Below are 14,265 nucleotides of genomic sequence, written 5' to 3'. Positions count from 1 at the left end.
CAACACTGATGTAGGAAGGGTAGCATCATGCCTGCTGCTTCTCTTGGCTTGGGTGCAAAGGCAAGTCACCTCTTATGGCACTTTCAGCTAGAAAAGAGCTGGAAGGCTTAGTTTTAAACGCAGGGCCCATTTGTTTATAGCAGATAGATGGGGGGGGGAGGACAGATTAGCAGTCTTATTCGGGTATGCACTTGGCCTTGTTTTGATTTTGGATGTAGGAAAGATCTCAAAAGCCCCGTTTTCCCTTAGTGAACCTGCTCAACGTGCCCTTTCATTGTAACATCTCAATGCTAACTGGTATATTTGCCTCTTAATGTAGGTTTCTGCATAAATTGATGTGTTTAGGCTGAGCACTTGGCTCTCAGGGGAGACGGCGCATTGCACACCCAGCCGTGAGAAGCCAGAACGGGGCTCCTTGGTTCCTGCCTCTGCCGCTGGTATTCTCTCTTGATTTGTGCAACGTGGTTCTCCTTCCCTCTGCCTTTCCCCACCTCCTCATTGCCTGGGACGTCTCCTGTGCCTCGTGTGTCCTTCCGTTTGGTGCTGCTGAGCAACACCCAGTCAGGAGGGTAGAAGGAAAAGAACAGGGGGCTCTTCTTGCACAGAAGCCACATGCTATAACCCCGCTTGCCTTTCTCCTCCAGGGTCTCTGTCAGCGTGCGCATTCTCTCCTCCTTGGTCACCATGCTGGCTGCCTTGGTGGTGATCACCGTGCTGGTGAAAGTGGACACCTCCGCCTGGACTTTGGGTTTCTTTGTCATCACCATCGTCTGCGTGGTTGTCTCCAGCAGCGCTGCCACCATCTTCAGCAGCAGCGTCTTCGGCCTGACGGGAAGCTTTCCCATGCGGAATTCCCAAGCGCTGATTTCAGGTTAAGTCTCCTCCCTGGGATGCCCCCGGCTGGAAACTGTAGCACATGAGACAGGGCTTCTCCAATTGCTTTAAATTTTCTTCGTGGGCAGGATGCATGTGCTGTCTTTTAGGCTTGAGGTTTTGGCAGCGCCTAGTCCCATGATGATGCATTCAGTCTGAACGAAGTTAACAGAAGATGACTTTTTGAAAATAAAGAACCGCACAGTGTTGTCGGACGGAAGTTCCGAAGGAAGCTCAGCAGATTAAGCAAGCTGACTCTCCGGTTTATGTGGATTTCCCCCCTCCGCCCACTTTCCTTGGTTCTTATTTCTTCCTCAGAGGTCCAGCCTTGCAGTATTTCGGTTTGGGAAAACAGAGTTAACTTTTCGTACGAAAAGAAAACATCTGCATTCAGCTCTGTGTTTGTTTATATCTCAGGGAAAAAATATGAAACTTTGCATTGTCTCATTTCATATTCAGCATTAACATTCATTTCCATAACTGATGAGTTCCAAGTTTGCAGCTATGAATGATGAGGCCCCTCGAGGTTTAGCAGACGTTGATAACACTGGAAATGTGCTTTGAGAGAGACGAGGTGGGAAGAGAGATGCTAAAATCAATACAGAGGTTTCAGGTTTTCTTTTTTTTTTTTCTAGGCTGTAGCAAAGAATGTTATTAGGGGGGTTGACCCACTGTGCAGACTTTCACCAGACCCCCTGTTGGAAACCTCCCAGTATTTGCAGAGTACTGGAGCATATCTTTATTTTTAGTGCAGATCAAGAAAGCCACACTCTGCCTGCATAAAAGAAACAATTTGGCAACAAAACCAGGAGGCCAAAAGGCTTTACCCACTAGACCACAGAAACGCTATTTCGCAGAATTGCAAGTCGGGGTGGAATTGTGCCCGTACATTTTTCATCCAGTCTCAGTCAAAACAATTTAAGCTTAGCCCTTCTAGAAATTGGGGTGGTTTTTAAGCATGGCTTGGTGACATTTCCCTGTTGATTTACTTGCTTTCTTGTGTGTGAAAAAAACAATTACATGAAGCCATCTTTACATAAATGTTTTTTTTCTGGGGAGGCGGGAAGGGAACCTGAGGATTCTTGCAAGAGTGTCATTGCTCAAATGCAGAAATCCTTCAACACTTGTGTGGTTTTTGCTGTGAAACAAAAGCTAACCCTTCCCAAACCTCACAATGGGATGTTACCATTGTTAATCCAAGACATGCATGTGAGAAGAGGGTCTTGGGATGAAGAAAAAAACAACCCACAAGTTAACAAGAGCAAGGACACAAGTGGCCAAAGGTAAATCGGTTGTGAGCAGAACAAACCAAAATCGCAGGATCTCTGGTTAGATAACACTGCAGAGCAAATGCAGCTGAATTGCGAACTTCCCTAATTACTGCTTTTGTCACTTTCCCCAGTTCCAGCTTGTCTCATTCAGAGCCACTCCCTGCTGCAAGTGTCTGGCTCTGTCAGACCCAGGGCTTATTTCACAGTTCATTGACTTTTGTTCTCCTTCCTCGCCCTCTTTCCTCGCCATGTAGGTCAGGCCATGGGAGGAACAGTGAGCGCCGTGGCATTGGTGGTGGATCTGGCAGCGGCACCTGATGTTACAGACAGTGCTTTGGCCTACTTCCTGACAGCAGACCTCTTCGTTATTCTGTGTATTGGGATGTACTTGATCCTTCCCAAGCTGGAGTATTCCAGGTAAATCCCCTTGGACCATCAGGTTGCCACGCAGCGTGTGCCTTAATGGCTGAGTTCCAAAACAGCTTCCTCTCGATGCTTCCTGCCTTTTTGTGGAGGTCCCCTTCTGCCCTAAGTGGAAAATGTGCTGACTCTTTCCCCCTGTTTGCTCTCTCCAGCTGAACTTCCTGATTTGATGAAAAAGAAAAGCAGACAGGAACTGTGGGATTTACCACGGTGCACACAGATACACACACACACACAAACATGGTTGCTTGAGAAGCTATGAACCACTTAGATAGTGCTGGTGACTGTGGCTTCTAACCCTAACGCCCCGGGGCCAGCAAGCTGTTTCAGCCTTGTGGCAGAGCTGCTTCTGAATCTAGCATTCACGCTGTTGCTACGAGACTTCTTGAAATCACTATGGTTCGTAGCTCTCGCTTAAGTGACGCAGGCCAGTCCCAGTGTGTTTTCCAACTGTAGGTTGAAAATAACAAGCTTGTGAGCCATTGCCTGCTAATTTCCTGGTACCAATTAAGGCCGCTGTTGCCTTAGAGGTAGTCTCCTATGATGCAGGAATACTTGGTGAGGAGCTTTATGTGGATTCTTATCTGACCTCTGCAGAATTGCTCCTGTCTATATCGCCTCCCTGCCTCTGCTATTGTCAGGGACTGGGCAGAGAAGGAATGGTGGAGACCACCTCCCCAGCCTGACTCTTCCAGAGAAGAGGAAGAGGGGTTTAAGGGAGGTCACAGCTCAGGCAGATGAGGGGGAAAGTTGGGAAATAATGGGAGAAGGGGAAGAGATAGAGGAAACACCGGGGGGTGGGCGACAGATGACAGACACACTGTCTTTAGAAAGCATTCCAGACCCCCCTCTCCCAGAACCCGGCAAGCCTTGAATGTAGAAGAGCAAAGAGCTCAAAGGTAGAGGGCGCTTGTCAGCACCCGTAGGGATGACAAATGAGGAAGTGGGAGAGATGGGTCAGGGTGGAGAGTCACTCGGGACAACACAGTTATCCAAGAGGCTGGGTTCCAAAGCCTCTCTGTGAATACTGAATAAAAGTGGATGGTAAGAATCATTTCCTTGTCTTTGTATGTTCCTGGGCGTCATGGGAGTTGCTGGCAGCCGCCTGACAGCTAGGGAGGTAGTGCTGTTGCCACCCAGAGACTCACTGTCAGCTGGTGTTGTAGTGGCTAAGAGGACAAGTTGTCAGATCTCTAGTCTTGCTTGGCAGGCCACTATCTCTTGAGTCTTCACTGCAGATCTGCAAGATAGGGATAGGAATGCAGATGTGCCTTTAAAGCAGGGGCAGCCAAAGTTGTGCTCTCCAGATGTTGCTCTGCTATGGGTCCCATCATCCCTTACCGTTGACCATGCTGGCAAGGGGCTGATGTAGAAGAGATGGTCTGTGGCTGTCTAGATCTCCCATATGTCCAGCCCTCCCGTCTCAGCACTCCATGCTTCTCCATAACATGGATCATTGGAATAGGATCCACCAGCCTTCTCCTCTCTTGTCGCGTCTGCTCAGACACTCCTGGCTCATTCATACACTCCCCAAGCTACAGGACCTTGAATAAATGACTCACAACACAAACAAAGTATTAGTCTTCTCTGACTAGCAGTGGCAAGCCAGAGATTTGTTGTGCCACCTGAGATCCTTCAGCTTCTTCCAAAGGATCGAACCATATACAAACCGTGGCTTCTGGCACTGTTGCCCTCTTTGATGATTATCTCCTTTCCGTTTCAGTCTTTAGTTTTGCCATCTTTGTTGGGCTTCCTGACACTAGCCTTTTTTCTGTGCCTCTTTTATTTCAGGTACTATATGGAAAGGCGACAGGGCAGCACGCAGCCACCATGTGTCTTGCCTAGTGACTATTTGGAGGATGGTGATACAGCCACAGGCAACACCAGCCTGCTTCCCCCAGACAGAAACCAGAGAGGAAGAATCCCTCCCTTGGGATCCATCCTAAAGGAGATGGGCGTGCTGGGCTTCTGTGTCTTCTACGTCTACTTCATCTCTATCATCATCTTCCCTGCAATCTCATCCAGCATAGAGTCTGTCGACAAGGTCCCAGGGAGCTTATGGACGGACAAGTACTTCACACCCCTCACTAGTTTCCTTCTGTACAATTTTGCCGACTGGTGCGGACGGCAGATCACCGTCTGGATCCAGGCCCCTGGACCAAAGAGCAAGTTGCTGCCGACTCTGGTTCTGCTGAGAACTTTCTTCGTGCCAGTCTTCATGCTGTGCAACTTCCAACCTCGGAAACACATCGCGAAGGTCTTCTTCACCCAGGATGCCTATCCGGTGGTCTTCACAGTATTGCTCGGATTCAGCAACGGCTACCTGAATACATTAGCCATGATGTATGGCCCCAAAGTCACACCAAAAGAGCTGTCAGAGGCAGCCGGAGTATTGATGATGATGTTCTTGCAGTTGGGGCTGGCTTTGGGATCCGTCTTCTCGGTTCTTGCTGTCCACCTCATGTAGAAGGAAGCAAGGGGAAGATTCAAGTCCATCCCCTGAGCTTTGGGGTGCAGTTGTACCTTGGTTTTCAAACAGCTTAGTTCTCGAACATGTTGGCTCCCGAACGCCGCAAACCCGGAAGTGAGTGTTCTGGTTTTCAAATGATTTTTGGAAGCTGAATGTCCGATGGGGCTTTCGCAGCTTCCGATTGGCTATAGAAGCTTCCTGCAGCCAATCAGAAGCCGCGCTTTGGTTTTCAAACATTTTGGAAGTCGAACGGACTTCCGGAACAGATTCTGTTTGACTTCCAAGGTACAACTGTACAAGGATTTTATTTATTTTTATTTTTCAATCATGTTCAGAAAGCAACCATTTCCTTGTTTTTCAGGACGTGATCCGAACTCTCTTGACTGTAGCAGCAGGGAAGACGCTTAGAAGCATATCACAAAATACAGGGGCCAAATTCACACACTTGCGATGCGTCGCTTGAGACTTTCCCCATTTTCTGTGTCATGTTTAACAGTGTGTTTGTTCGTAATGTTTTTTGTACTTGTACATATTTTGCCTTACAGGATCAATGGGAAAAGGAACCACTTACATTTTGCCAAGGATACTGGGAAATTAGATGCTGGACTCTTGACTTTTTTTATTGCAGGAAATCTACAAATTGTTAAAAAGAATAATAATAGCAATTGTTATGGAAAAACTCTCTGAAGGAGCAGTTAACTTGCTGCATGTTTCTTGAGAGACATCTTATGCAAACCCTCTTGGGGGGGGGGATATGCCTTTTGAGCAGGTTCTGTTGTATTCATGCTATGGGAGCAGGTAGCAAATATACATACCAGGTGGGAAGAGTTCTCAGCAGCTGTTTTTAATAAGGGGAAATCATGGAATGATGCCAGGTGAAAAGAGGGTGTCATTAAGCAACATTCAACATGTCCTTCTAGCTAAGTCCCTAGAGTGAAGGGCAAATGCCAAGGAACCTTGATTATCCAGAAACTGAGAGTGCAAGGACTCTTCATCCCGGGACCAGAACTTTAAAAAGCACAGGAGAGCTGAAATGGGGAGCAGGGTAAGAATTGCTCATGTCACCCAGTGTACTTGTAGAGGTGTGGTTATTAATTGCCTGGGGCCTTAGAGCCATTATGCACTCTCAATCCCAGCTTCTCAAAATGCACCCAAATCACAGCTGCTATTGAAATCCCCATTTAAAGCAGGGAAATCAAGCTTAAAATTCATGGGTTAAGGCCATCAGCAGCTAATAGCCACGATGGTTATGTTCTAGCTGCATTGCTGAAGGCAGTAGGCTTCTGAACAACAGTTGTTGGAAGCTGCGAGAAGGAAGAGTGCTGCCCTTGTGCGTGGCTCCTGTTTGTGGGCGTGCCATAGGTTTTTCTGTTTGTCCACAGTGAGAACGGGGTACTAGACTAGATGGGCTGTTGGCCTGATCCAGCAGGCTCTTGCATTCTAAGCACTGGCAAAAGCTTTGAAGTAAACGTATGCAGAATTAGTCCAGGACGCCATTGTTCCTTGCGTCATGAGGAGGATGGGGGATGACATCATTGAGCTTTGTTTGCTGAGGGCAGAACCAGCCATTTTAATGGAAATGGAAGAGGCTTATTTTGCAAAGTAAATGCAAGGGCAGGAAACTGGTAGGGGAGAGGTGTTTCACAGTTCTACCCACCCAGACTGGTTGGCTTATGGAAAATAATAATAATAATCCTTTGTTACCCAGACTGGTTGGCTTTTGTAAAAAAAAAAAATTAAAAATCCTGGTGACCTACAGGTGTTTAGGACGACAACTCCTAACGTCCCCACCTAGCAAAACCCACTTCCATGTTTAACCCATTTTTCCCACGTGAAAGGTTTTGAAACTGGAAGAAAGCTTGAAAGGGAACAGGCGAATGGCCTCTGTAGGCATTTGTAGAGGAAGTATTTAGCAAGCAGGAGATTGTTGCGGCCTCTTTCCCACTCTCCAGTTCTTCCTTTACATTATCTCGGCAAACGCTGGCTCGCAGAAATGTGTTCATGGCATATGGTTAATAAGGAGGAAACGCCAGAAAAGCCTAACTAGAGTTTCCAAGTAAATGCTTTCAACAAGAAAAGGCATCCTAGCACTTGCATTGCACCTTTTCCTTTGAGATGCAGCTTGCCAGGTTTATTGTTCCAAACAAAATTTGACAGAGGGATGGCATGGCAGCTGACAAAAGTGACGTGCCGCTACAGCCCATGCTTTTTATTTCAACTGGTGAAGAAGCAAGGTCTTGGCTGTGTCCTTTATTATCTGACAGCATGCCTTTACTTTGACTAGAGAGAGCAATCCTATACCCTCTTACCTGGAAGTAAGTCCCATTGAACTCTTGAGTAATTCTGTAGGATCTCTCAGTGACTGATAGGTTAATCCTGCTCCATGTAAACCAGGGATGGGGAAGGAACCTGTAGCCCTCCAGATGTCATTGGACTCCAAATACCATCAGCCACAGCTAGCATGTCCAGTGGTGAGGGATAATGGGAGTTCTAGTCCAACATCAGGAGGTTTTCCCATCTTTGATCTATACCAGGTTTCCTCAAACTTGGCCTTCCAGATGTTTTGAGACTACAGTTCCCATCATCCCTGACCACTGGTCCTGCTATCTAGGGATCATGGGAGTTGTAGGCCAGAAACATCTGGAGGGCCGAGTTTGAGGAAGCCTGATCTACACCTTTTGGAACTGAATTCAGTGCTAACTTTTACTTGTATAAAGTAGTAATGCAAATGGTTATTAAGATTTCTTCAAAGCACACAACAGGGTGCCAGTGGTTAAATACCACAATAATGTTCCCATGCTGGTGAACGTTGTTTCTTTAGCTAAAAGGACTGGATGCTTTGGAAGAGTAAGGCTTCTGAAATTTGTGGAAATGTTTGGGCAAAAAAAAAAAAAAATCGAACAGATGTGGCTCAATGTCTTGAAGTTTATCTTAATCACAGTCATCATTGGTTGGTTTAGCTTCAGGCTGTGGTCCTCTGGAATGCACAGCCCTGCTGGGAGTAAGCTCTGCTGAAAATATCTGGATTTACTTTTGAGTAGATATGTATAGGATTGAGCTGTGAGAGGGAGAAAGCAAAACTACATTTTCCAATATGTATAAGCCAAAAAGGAAGACTAGAAGAAGATGTCGCACAATTCAGCAGGCTTCAAAATTGTGTCTGATATCTCAACATCATGAAGTATGTACTCATTTGAACTCAGGCAATGTGCCGTTGTAGAGGGTTATTTTTTCAGGCAAAGATGTAACTCGTAAGCACCCGATGAAAGCGTTAAGCTGGCTTTGGGTTTCACTGTCTTGCACCTCTTCACATCTCAGAATTTATTGCATGCATGACATTTACATGTCCCCCCAACCCTCTGTGTGTGTGTGTGTGTGTGTGTGTATGTGTGTGTGTGTGTGTGTGTGTGTGTGTGTACTGGTCCTTGTGAAGAATCCAAACACATCTGTTTCATTGCACGTGCAATGGGGGTGGAGCGAAGATGTGTCTGCTCACAAGATGTTGTGACGCCTGCAAGCGATTTCCATATAGGGAGCTGGGAAGCAAATAAAGGATTGAGGAGGGTGCCAGGCATAACTTTTAAATGTTAGGGCATTGTTAATGAAGTCAGCATCCTCTTTCTATGTGTAGTTAAAGCACTGTGAGTCCCCACCCCACCCCCAAGACCCTCCCCTGTGCAAGGTCCATAGAATTACTTTCAGCTTGCACAAGAACAACAGGGTGTCAGTCACACCGGAGAGATTCCCAGGGGGTGTGATTCCAAGGTTTGTACAACTAACTGAACCACTGGCACAGCTTAAGATGTGGCAGATTTGTCAAATGCTAGGTCTGTCTGGGGGATGAATTAGAGAAAGACTTAAAAGCGCAGCTCTCTGTGGCTCCGTTATTTAACACTTGACAGAATGCTAATTGGAAAATAATCTGACCTCGTCTCCGAAGACCATATCACACATCATGTGTGGGAATGTGGGCTTGATGGCATCTGTTACGAGCAGGAAAGTTGTTCTTCTTGTTGTTTTAAGAGATCTGATAGCTGTGCTTTAAAACAAAAAAAATCCAAAAAAAACCGCACCCTCCTGCTGGTTTTTATTACTGGATCTAAGAAAGAACAGAGCTAGTAGATAGTAAACTGACATGATTGACAGCAGTAACTGAGGATGGAGCACCCTAAGTGTGCATTCGGTGTTTAGCTTGGGATCACTAGTAATGCACGCAGAGTATAGCTTTATATGTAATTTAGAAATAAACATGAAACCAGATGTGAGCAGAAAATTTACTAGGCATGTGATGGAGGGGCTGCAGCTTTTATGGTTTGTGATATGTCGTAGTGTAAACTATGGAAATCGTAAGTGAATACTTGTTCCATTAGGAAATCCTTGGGTCTTTGCTGCATGGATTTATGACACAGGCTGACTGGCTTTGATTAGTCTCACACTTCACGTTCGCTTTTCCACTTGGAAAATAGCACAGATAAAAGGTTCGGAGGCATCCTTACATTCATCCGTTTTGGAATGAGCTGTGTGTTTGTGTGTGTGGAGAAATATATAAACAAGACCAAAGCTGTGTTTTCTCCATTAGCTTCTCTCTGCCCTTCCCAGCTCCCCCAAATTTCTGGTGTGGCTACAGTAGAATGCTAGACCATCCATTCATTCCTGGAGAGCATAGCTCAGATCTAATCGGACCACTGAAAGTGGCACCTTGGCAGATTCAGCCAGTGCTGAGGAACTTATGAGCACTTCCACACTGTCACTGTTTTCAGGTGGGGTTCGGTAACATACCAGCAAGCTGAGGTTGCAATATTTGTTGTTGATTGGGAGGTCTTGCCTATAGACCCGCTTCCCTTTGCGGTAGGGAAAATGACAGGAAAAAGCAATGGAAAGTTTGGGATATGACATGATGTTGTGTAACCTCCCTGCAAACAAACTAGGGTGAATGCACATTAAATAGCCACTGTCAGTCTGATCTCCCTGTAAACAGATGGGGATGAATGCTCAGTGAATCACCCGATCCCTGCAGCAGTGGCATAAGGTAGCAGATACTCTCTCTAGTACTTACTCTTAACATCAACCGTCAGTAAGGATGTTACTCTTAACATCAACCTAGCAAATATTTACAAAGGTTCACAAGTCACAAGCCCAAAAGCCTTTTATTCTTCTTAGTAGTCCACCAGTCCATGTGTAACTCTGCTAGTTATTTGTGGTCTGAAAGAGGCAAAAAAGCCACCAACCTTAACTGTTTGGAGACAGTTTAGTTTATCACTGGCTGTCAAGTATGTGACTGTCTGCAAACCTGTTTAATGTTCTTCTTGAGCCCGCAGCAGTGGCCAAAACCACCTGCCTCTACAACTTGTTGCATTGAGACCTGTGTATGAGGACAGTGCCAGCAACAAGCATTTGTGGTTGCTCGGTCTCCTTGAAAATAAAGCTGCTTTGACTCTCCTTGACTGCACTACTTTCAGGAAATTAAAACACTAGAAATATTTCCTTTCCAGATGGTGAAGACTAGATAAATGGTTGGTTGACCTACAGTTCTGTTTGACTGCATGCAAAGTAACCATCATTTAAGCTGTTGGCTTACCCTGGAAATGTGTTGACCATGTATTGTTTTCTCTCCTGGATTTAACAAACTGGTCCTGTGAATTTGCCACAGAAGGCAGCTATGTCCAATGCTGACTGCATTGGCATCTGCACACTACAGAGCCTTCTCTCAACCCTGGAAACATTTTGCAATGTTTATTTGGAACAGATAGCCCAATACATGTCTCTGTGTGTTTGAAAGTGTTTGCTGGGTTTTTAGCTCCTGCCCCCAATCCCTGGCAGGTGATGGGCACTCCCGTCCCAACACAGGCCAAATCCACTAGCTTTTCCTCTTGCACTTCCTGTCTTGAAATACCCAGGTTTTCCTTAACACTATATGCTTGTAAATCATGTCTTGGGTTCTACTGCAAGCCACTCTCTGTGAACTAGTCAAGCCTAAATGAACAGCATTTTTTCGAAACACAACCTTGTCATTTTAGTAGTACTAATAAAAGAGAATTCTTATTTTTTTAAGTGCTGGTGTATTCTGGTGTCTGGTCTGCATTAAAGTTAAACTTAGATGGTGAGAATACTGCAGGTGGCATTGCCCGAGGGGAATCCCCAGGGGCAGCCCAAGTGGTGAGGTCGAGCCATCCTCCCTGCAGCATACCAGGCCAGGGCAGCAGTGAGATTGGTTTGCTGTGCAGCCCTGATCTGGCACTCCCACTGATGTACCTAGGAAGCCCAACCCTTGCCTCCAATCTGCTGCTACACTAGCAAGGTCATCTGTGTCAATACAAGTGTTGGGAGGGCAACTCCACCCCACCACAAGGGCCATTTCTGTACCCCACTGCCTGCAGTCTCTGCTAAGAACAGGACCTTTTCTGTAGTAGAGACTTAACCATGAAACTCCTTTTTAAAGAAGGTCTATTGGCCTAATTCTGTCAAGAGGCTTTGCCCAGGGGCGATGAACCCATGGCTTTCTAGATGTTGGGGTTCCCAACACAGCAGTGACCTCCTGGATTGCTTTTGAGCACTTCCAGCCTGTCACTGTTTCCGGGTCATAAATTCAGTTTTTGCAACTATACGTGAAAGAAAGAGGTCTTTTACAGCAAGCCTGATTCCCCAAAAGGTCAGATAGTTCATTTCCCCTTAGATAAAGTGGATGAAGGTCTTACAGTAATAAGGTACTTTCGTAGAAAGTGCTTGTAGCAAGGCATTGAGTTTGCTTCCCAAACTAACCTTAGCAGCTGGTCTAATCTCACTCATAGAGAACTGCTCTTAATATGAAATTGAGAGGTAGACTTGAGTGTTTAGTGGACTTTTTGGGGTAGAATCTTACCTTGTAATTAGAGAATTGGAGGTTGATGGCAGTGTCCACAGAAATATTCTCCTGCATACAAAATGCAAGTGGCAGATAATGGAAAGAGAAACAAAGCAAGTTAAGGCAACCTGGTGCAAAGACAGGCAAGGCTCCTGCATCTTTTTGCAGAGATGAGGAAGTCATCTTGGCACAGCTTTTCCCATCTCTACAGGTCAAAGCAGCAGCTGCCAAAACTCTTCTGCCTCTCTGTCGAAGGTATCGGAGCTCTGCCATCCTTTCCCAACTGAACATCTTTGAAAAAGTGTTGCGTAAGAGTGAAAAGGTCTTAAGGCTAAATGTCTGAGACGGGGTGGCTGGGTGGAGAAGTTAACACTTGCATCTGAGACTCCACAGGCTGTTAGAGGAAATGAATTACTGAGTGGCAATGTACACAAACATTTGATTTGCTTGAAATATGTACTTATTTCTAGCCTTCAGAAGAGCAAGGTAAAAAGTTCAAGATGGCTTCAAGCCTGCTAACCTTTTTAAAGAAAACATTCAAGTCTCATTCCTTCCTGCACTGAGATGTGAGAGAAAATTAAATATTCTGATTTTATTTTCGCATCAGTCTTTCAGACCACATCCGTGATGCTAGAATCCTGAAACGGCAGCATAAATTTCCTTGTCAGTGCTCCCTGTTCCCTCCTTTTCATGCTGCTTAATGATGCAGCATCTAACTCACATTATTCTGTTTAAGAATAGTGACTTTGAACTAAACTTTACCTACTATAGATATCGCTCGCAACAAGCTGTTTTTTAGTGAGACCGATAGGCATGTATCCGCTTCCAAGGTCTATCTGCAGTTTCAAGGTGGAAGGAAGACTATTGGTAGCCACTTTCAAACCAGTAGATAATAGCTGGTGACCCTGACCTCAAAATCACAACATTTCAAAGCACTTTGGATATCTTAGAATGTCATAGAATCATAAAGTTAGAAGGGACCACAAGGGTCATTGAGCCCAGCCTCCTGCAATGCAGGAATCTTTTGCCCAACCTTTCCTCCCATGAGCCTGATATTGAGAGTCTCATGCTCTACAAACTGAGCTATCCCAAATATGATCCATCTATGAAAGTCCATCACTTTTCAGTTCCCACCGATTTCTGTGGAAGGAGTTTTAAGCATGTGTTTAACAGCCCCCACAAACATGCATCTTGAGAACCACCACGCCAAGCCTAAACCATCGTGTCCTGTAGTATGGTAGGGACAGTGGTTGGTGGTGTGTCCTCTCTTAGCAACCCCAGACAACCAGGGAGAACCAAAGATTTTGAGCTCTTAGTGGTCATTGTCTGTTTCTGATGGGTTCCCTTCAGCTGGGCATTCAGAAGCTTTGCAGGACCAACCTAAACAATAAGTCTTATAGCTATTGACTCTGGTAACTGTAGGGTGAGTTATTCCCACCTGTTTTAGCAGAAAACAGATACTGCAACTGCTTCCATGAGCATTAAGAGGCAGGTGGGGGGGTGTCCCTGGGCATCAGGCACTTGGTATTTTGTTGCTTATCTTCTCCAGCCTTGGGAATAAGGATGCGTGAAGGGAACTGCTTTGAAATCTCGCTGGCCCAGCTGCAGAGTCACCTTCAGCCTTCCAGGTTCTGGTTTCCTTTTGTCTGCTCTCTGGAATGATTTGGGCAATGTTTACACGATGCTGGTGAACGGTTTTGAAAAGCAAAGCGAAGAAAATGCAGTCAAATGGATCATTTCAAGGCAGCCCTGTTTACCATTCCCAAGAAGATGAAAGTTGGAACGGATTTGGGGGGGGGGATTGCTATCCAAGGGACATTCTGCTAGTCAGCATTGGGTACTTTCCCCTTGATTTGTGTCTGTAACGTGAGGAGAAGGAGCCGCAGATGCATGCTGAATTCTGCAGGGAGCATATGCATGCGCCTAAATCATTTACAGCTTTTTTACGGGTGCAATTGTAAAGCACGTTTCTTTTTTGCATCCATAATTAGCTCCCAAACAGATGGTGAAGGAGTGTAGCACCCGATTAGGCAAGCTTTTGCTCTGCTGGACTACATTGGAAAAAGGAACAAAGTTCTTCGGAAGTTGCCTAATTTATCACACAGTTATGCGAAGGAGGATATAACTGTGTTTTTGCAAGAGTGGGCCAAGCCGGCATGCCAGGGCGTGTTAACTAATCTGCATAATGCTTAAGCAACTGACAAACATTAATGTCTCCCTTTTAATGGTGCAAATGCCAAGGATTCTTGCGGGGGACCAGATCGTTCAGCATCCCTCTTGATTTTCTTGCGCTAAGCTTTTGCAGTGGTACTGTGAGACTACTTGGGACGCGGGTGGCGCTGTGGGTTAAACCACAGAGCCTAGGACTTGCCAATCAGAAGATCAGC

At 45.7% G+C, this 14,265-nt stretch overlaps 1 protein-coding gene and 1 long non-coding RNA gene across 3 annotated transcripts in view; both read left to right on the top strand.

The window, feature by feature from the left end:
- The window catches only part of LOC307216337, a 355,708-nt gene extending 344,620 nt beyond the window's left edge, over window positions 1–11,088 (top strand). The window contains exon 2 of the long non-coding RNA XR_013839036.1: window positions 5,232–11,088. This is a non-coding gene — a long non-coding RNA (uncharacterized lncRNA). The remainder of the gene's footprint in view (window positions 1–5,231) is intronic.
- The window catches only part of SLC29A3 (solute carrier family 29 member 3), a gene marked incomplete at its 5' end in the record, with an annotated part of 37,562 nt that extends 26,474 nt beyond the window's left edge, over window positions 1–11,088 (top strand). For both annotated transcript variants that reach the window (XM_079976363.1, XM_079976362.1), the window contains 3 exons: window positions 645–871; window positions 2,399–2,561; window positions 4,359–11,088. In XM_079976363.1, the coding sequence (XP_079832489.1) occupies window positions 645–871; window positions 2,399–2,561; window positions 4,359–5,034 (1,066 nt within the window). In that variant the 3' untranslated portion in view covers window positions 5,035–11,088. The remainder of the gene's footprint in view (window positions 1–644; window positions 872–2,398; window positions 2,562–4,358) is intronic.
- Window positions 11,089–14,265: the final 3,177 nt, after the last annotated feature.

Source organism: Podarcis cretensis (assembly GCF_951804945.1).
Source record: "Podarcis cretensis genome assembly, chromosome: 5".
In the NCBI taxonomy this organism is placed as follows: domain Eukaryota; kingdom Metazoa; phylum Chordata; class Lepidosauria; order Squamata; family Lacertidae; genus Podarcis; species Podarcis cretensis.
The sequence above is the reverse complement of the archived record's forward strand: the minus strand, read 5'-3'. Positions and strand labels throughout refer to the sequence as shown.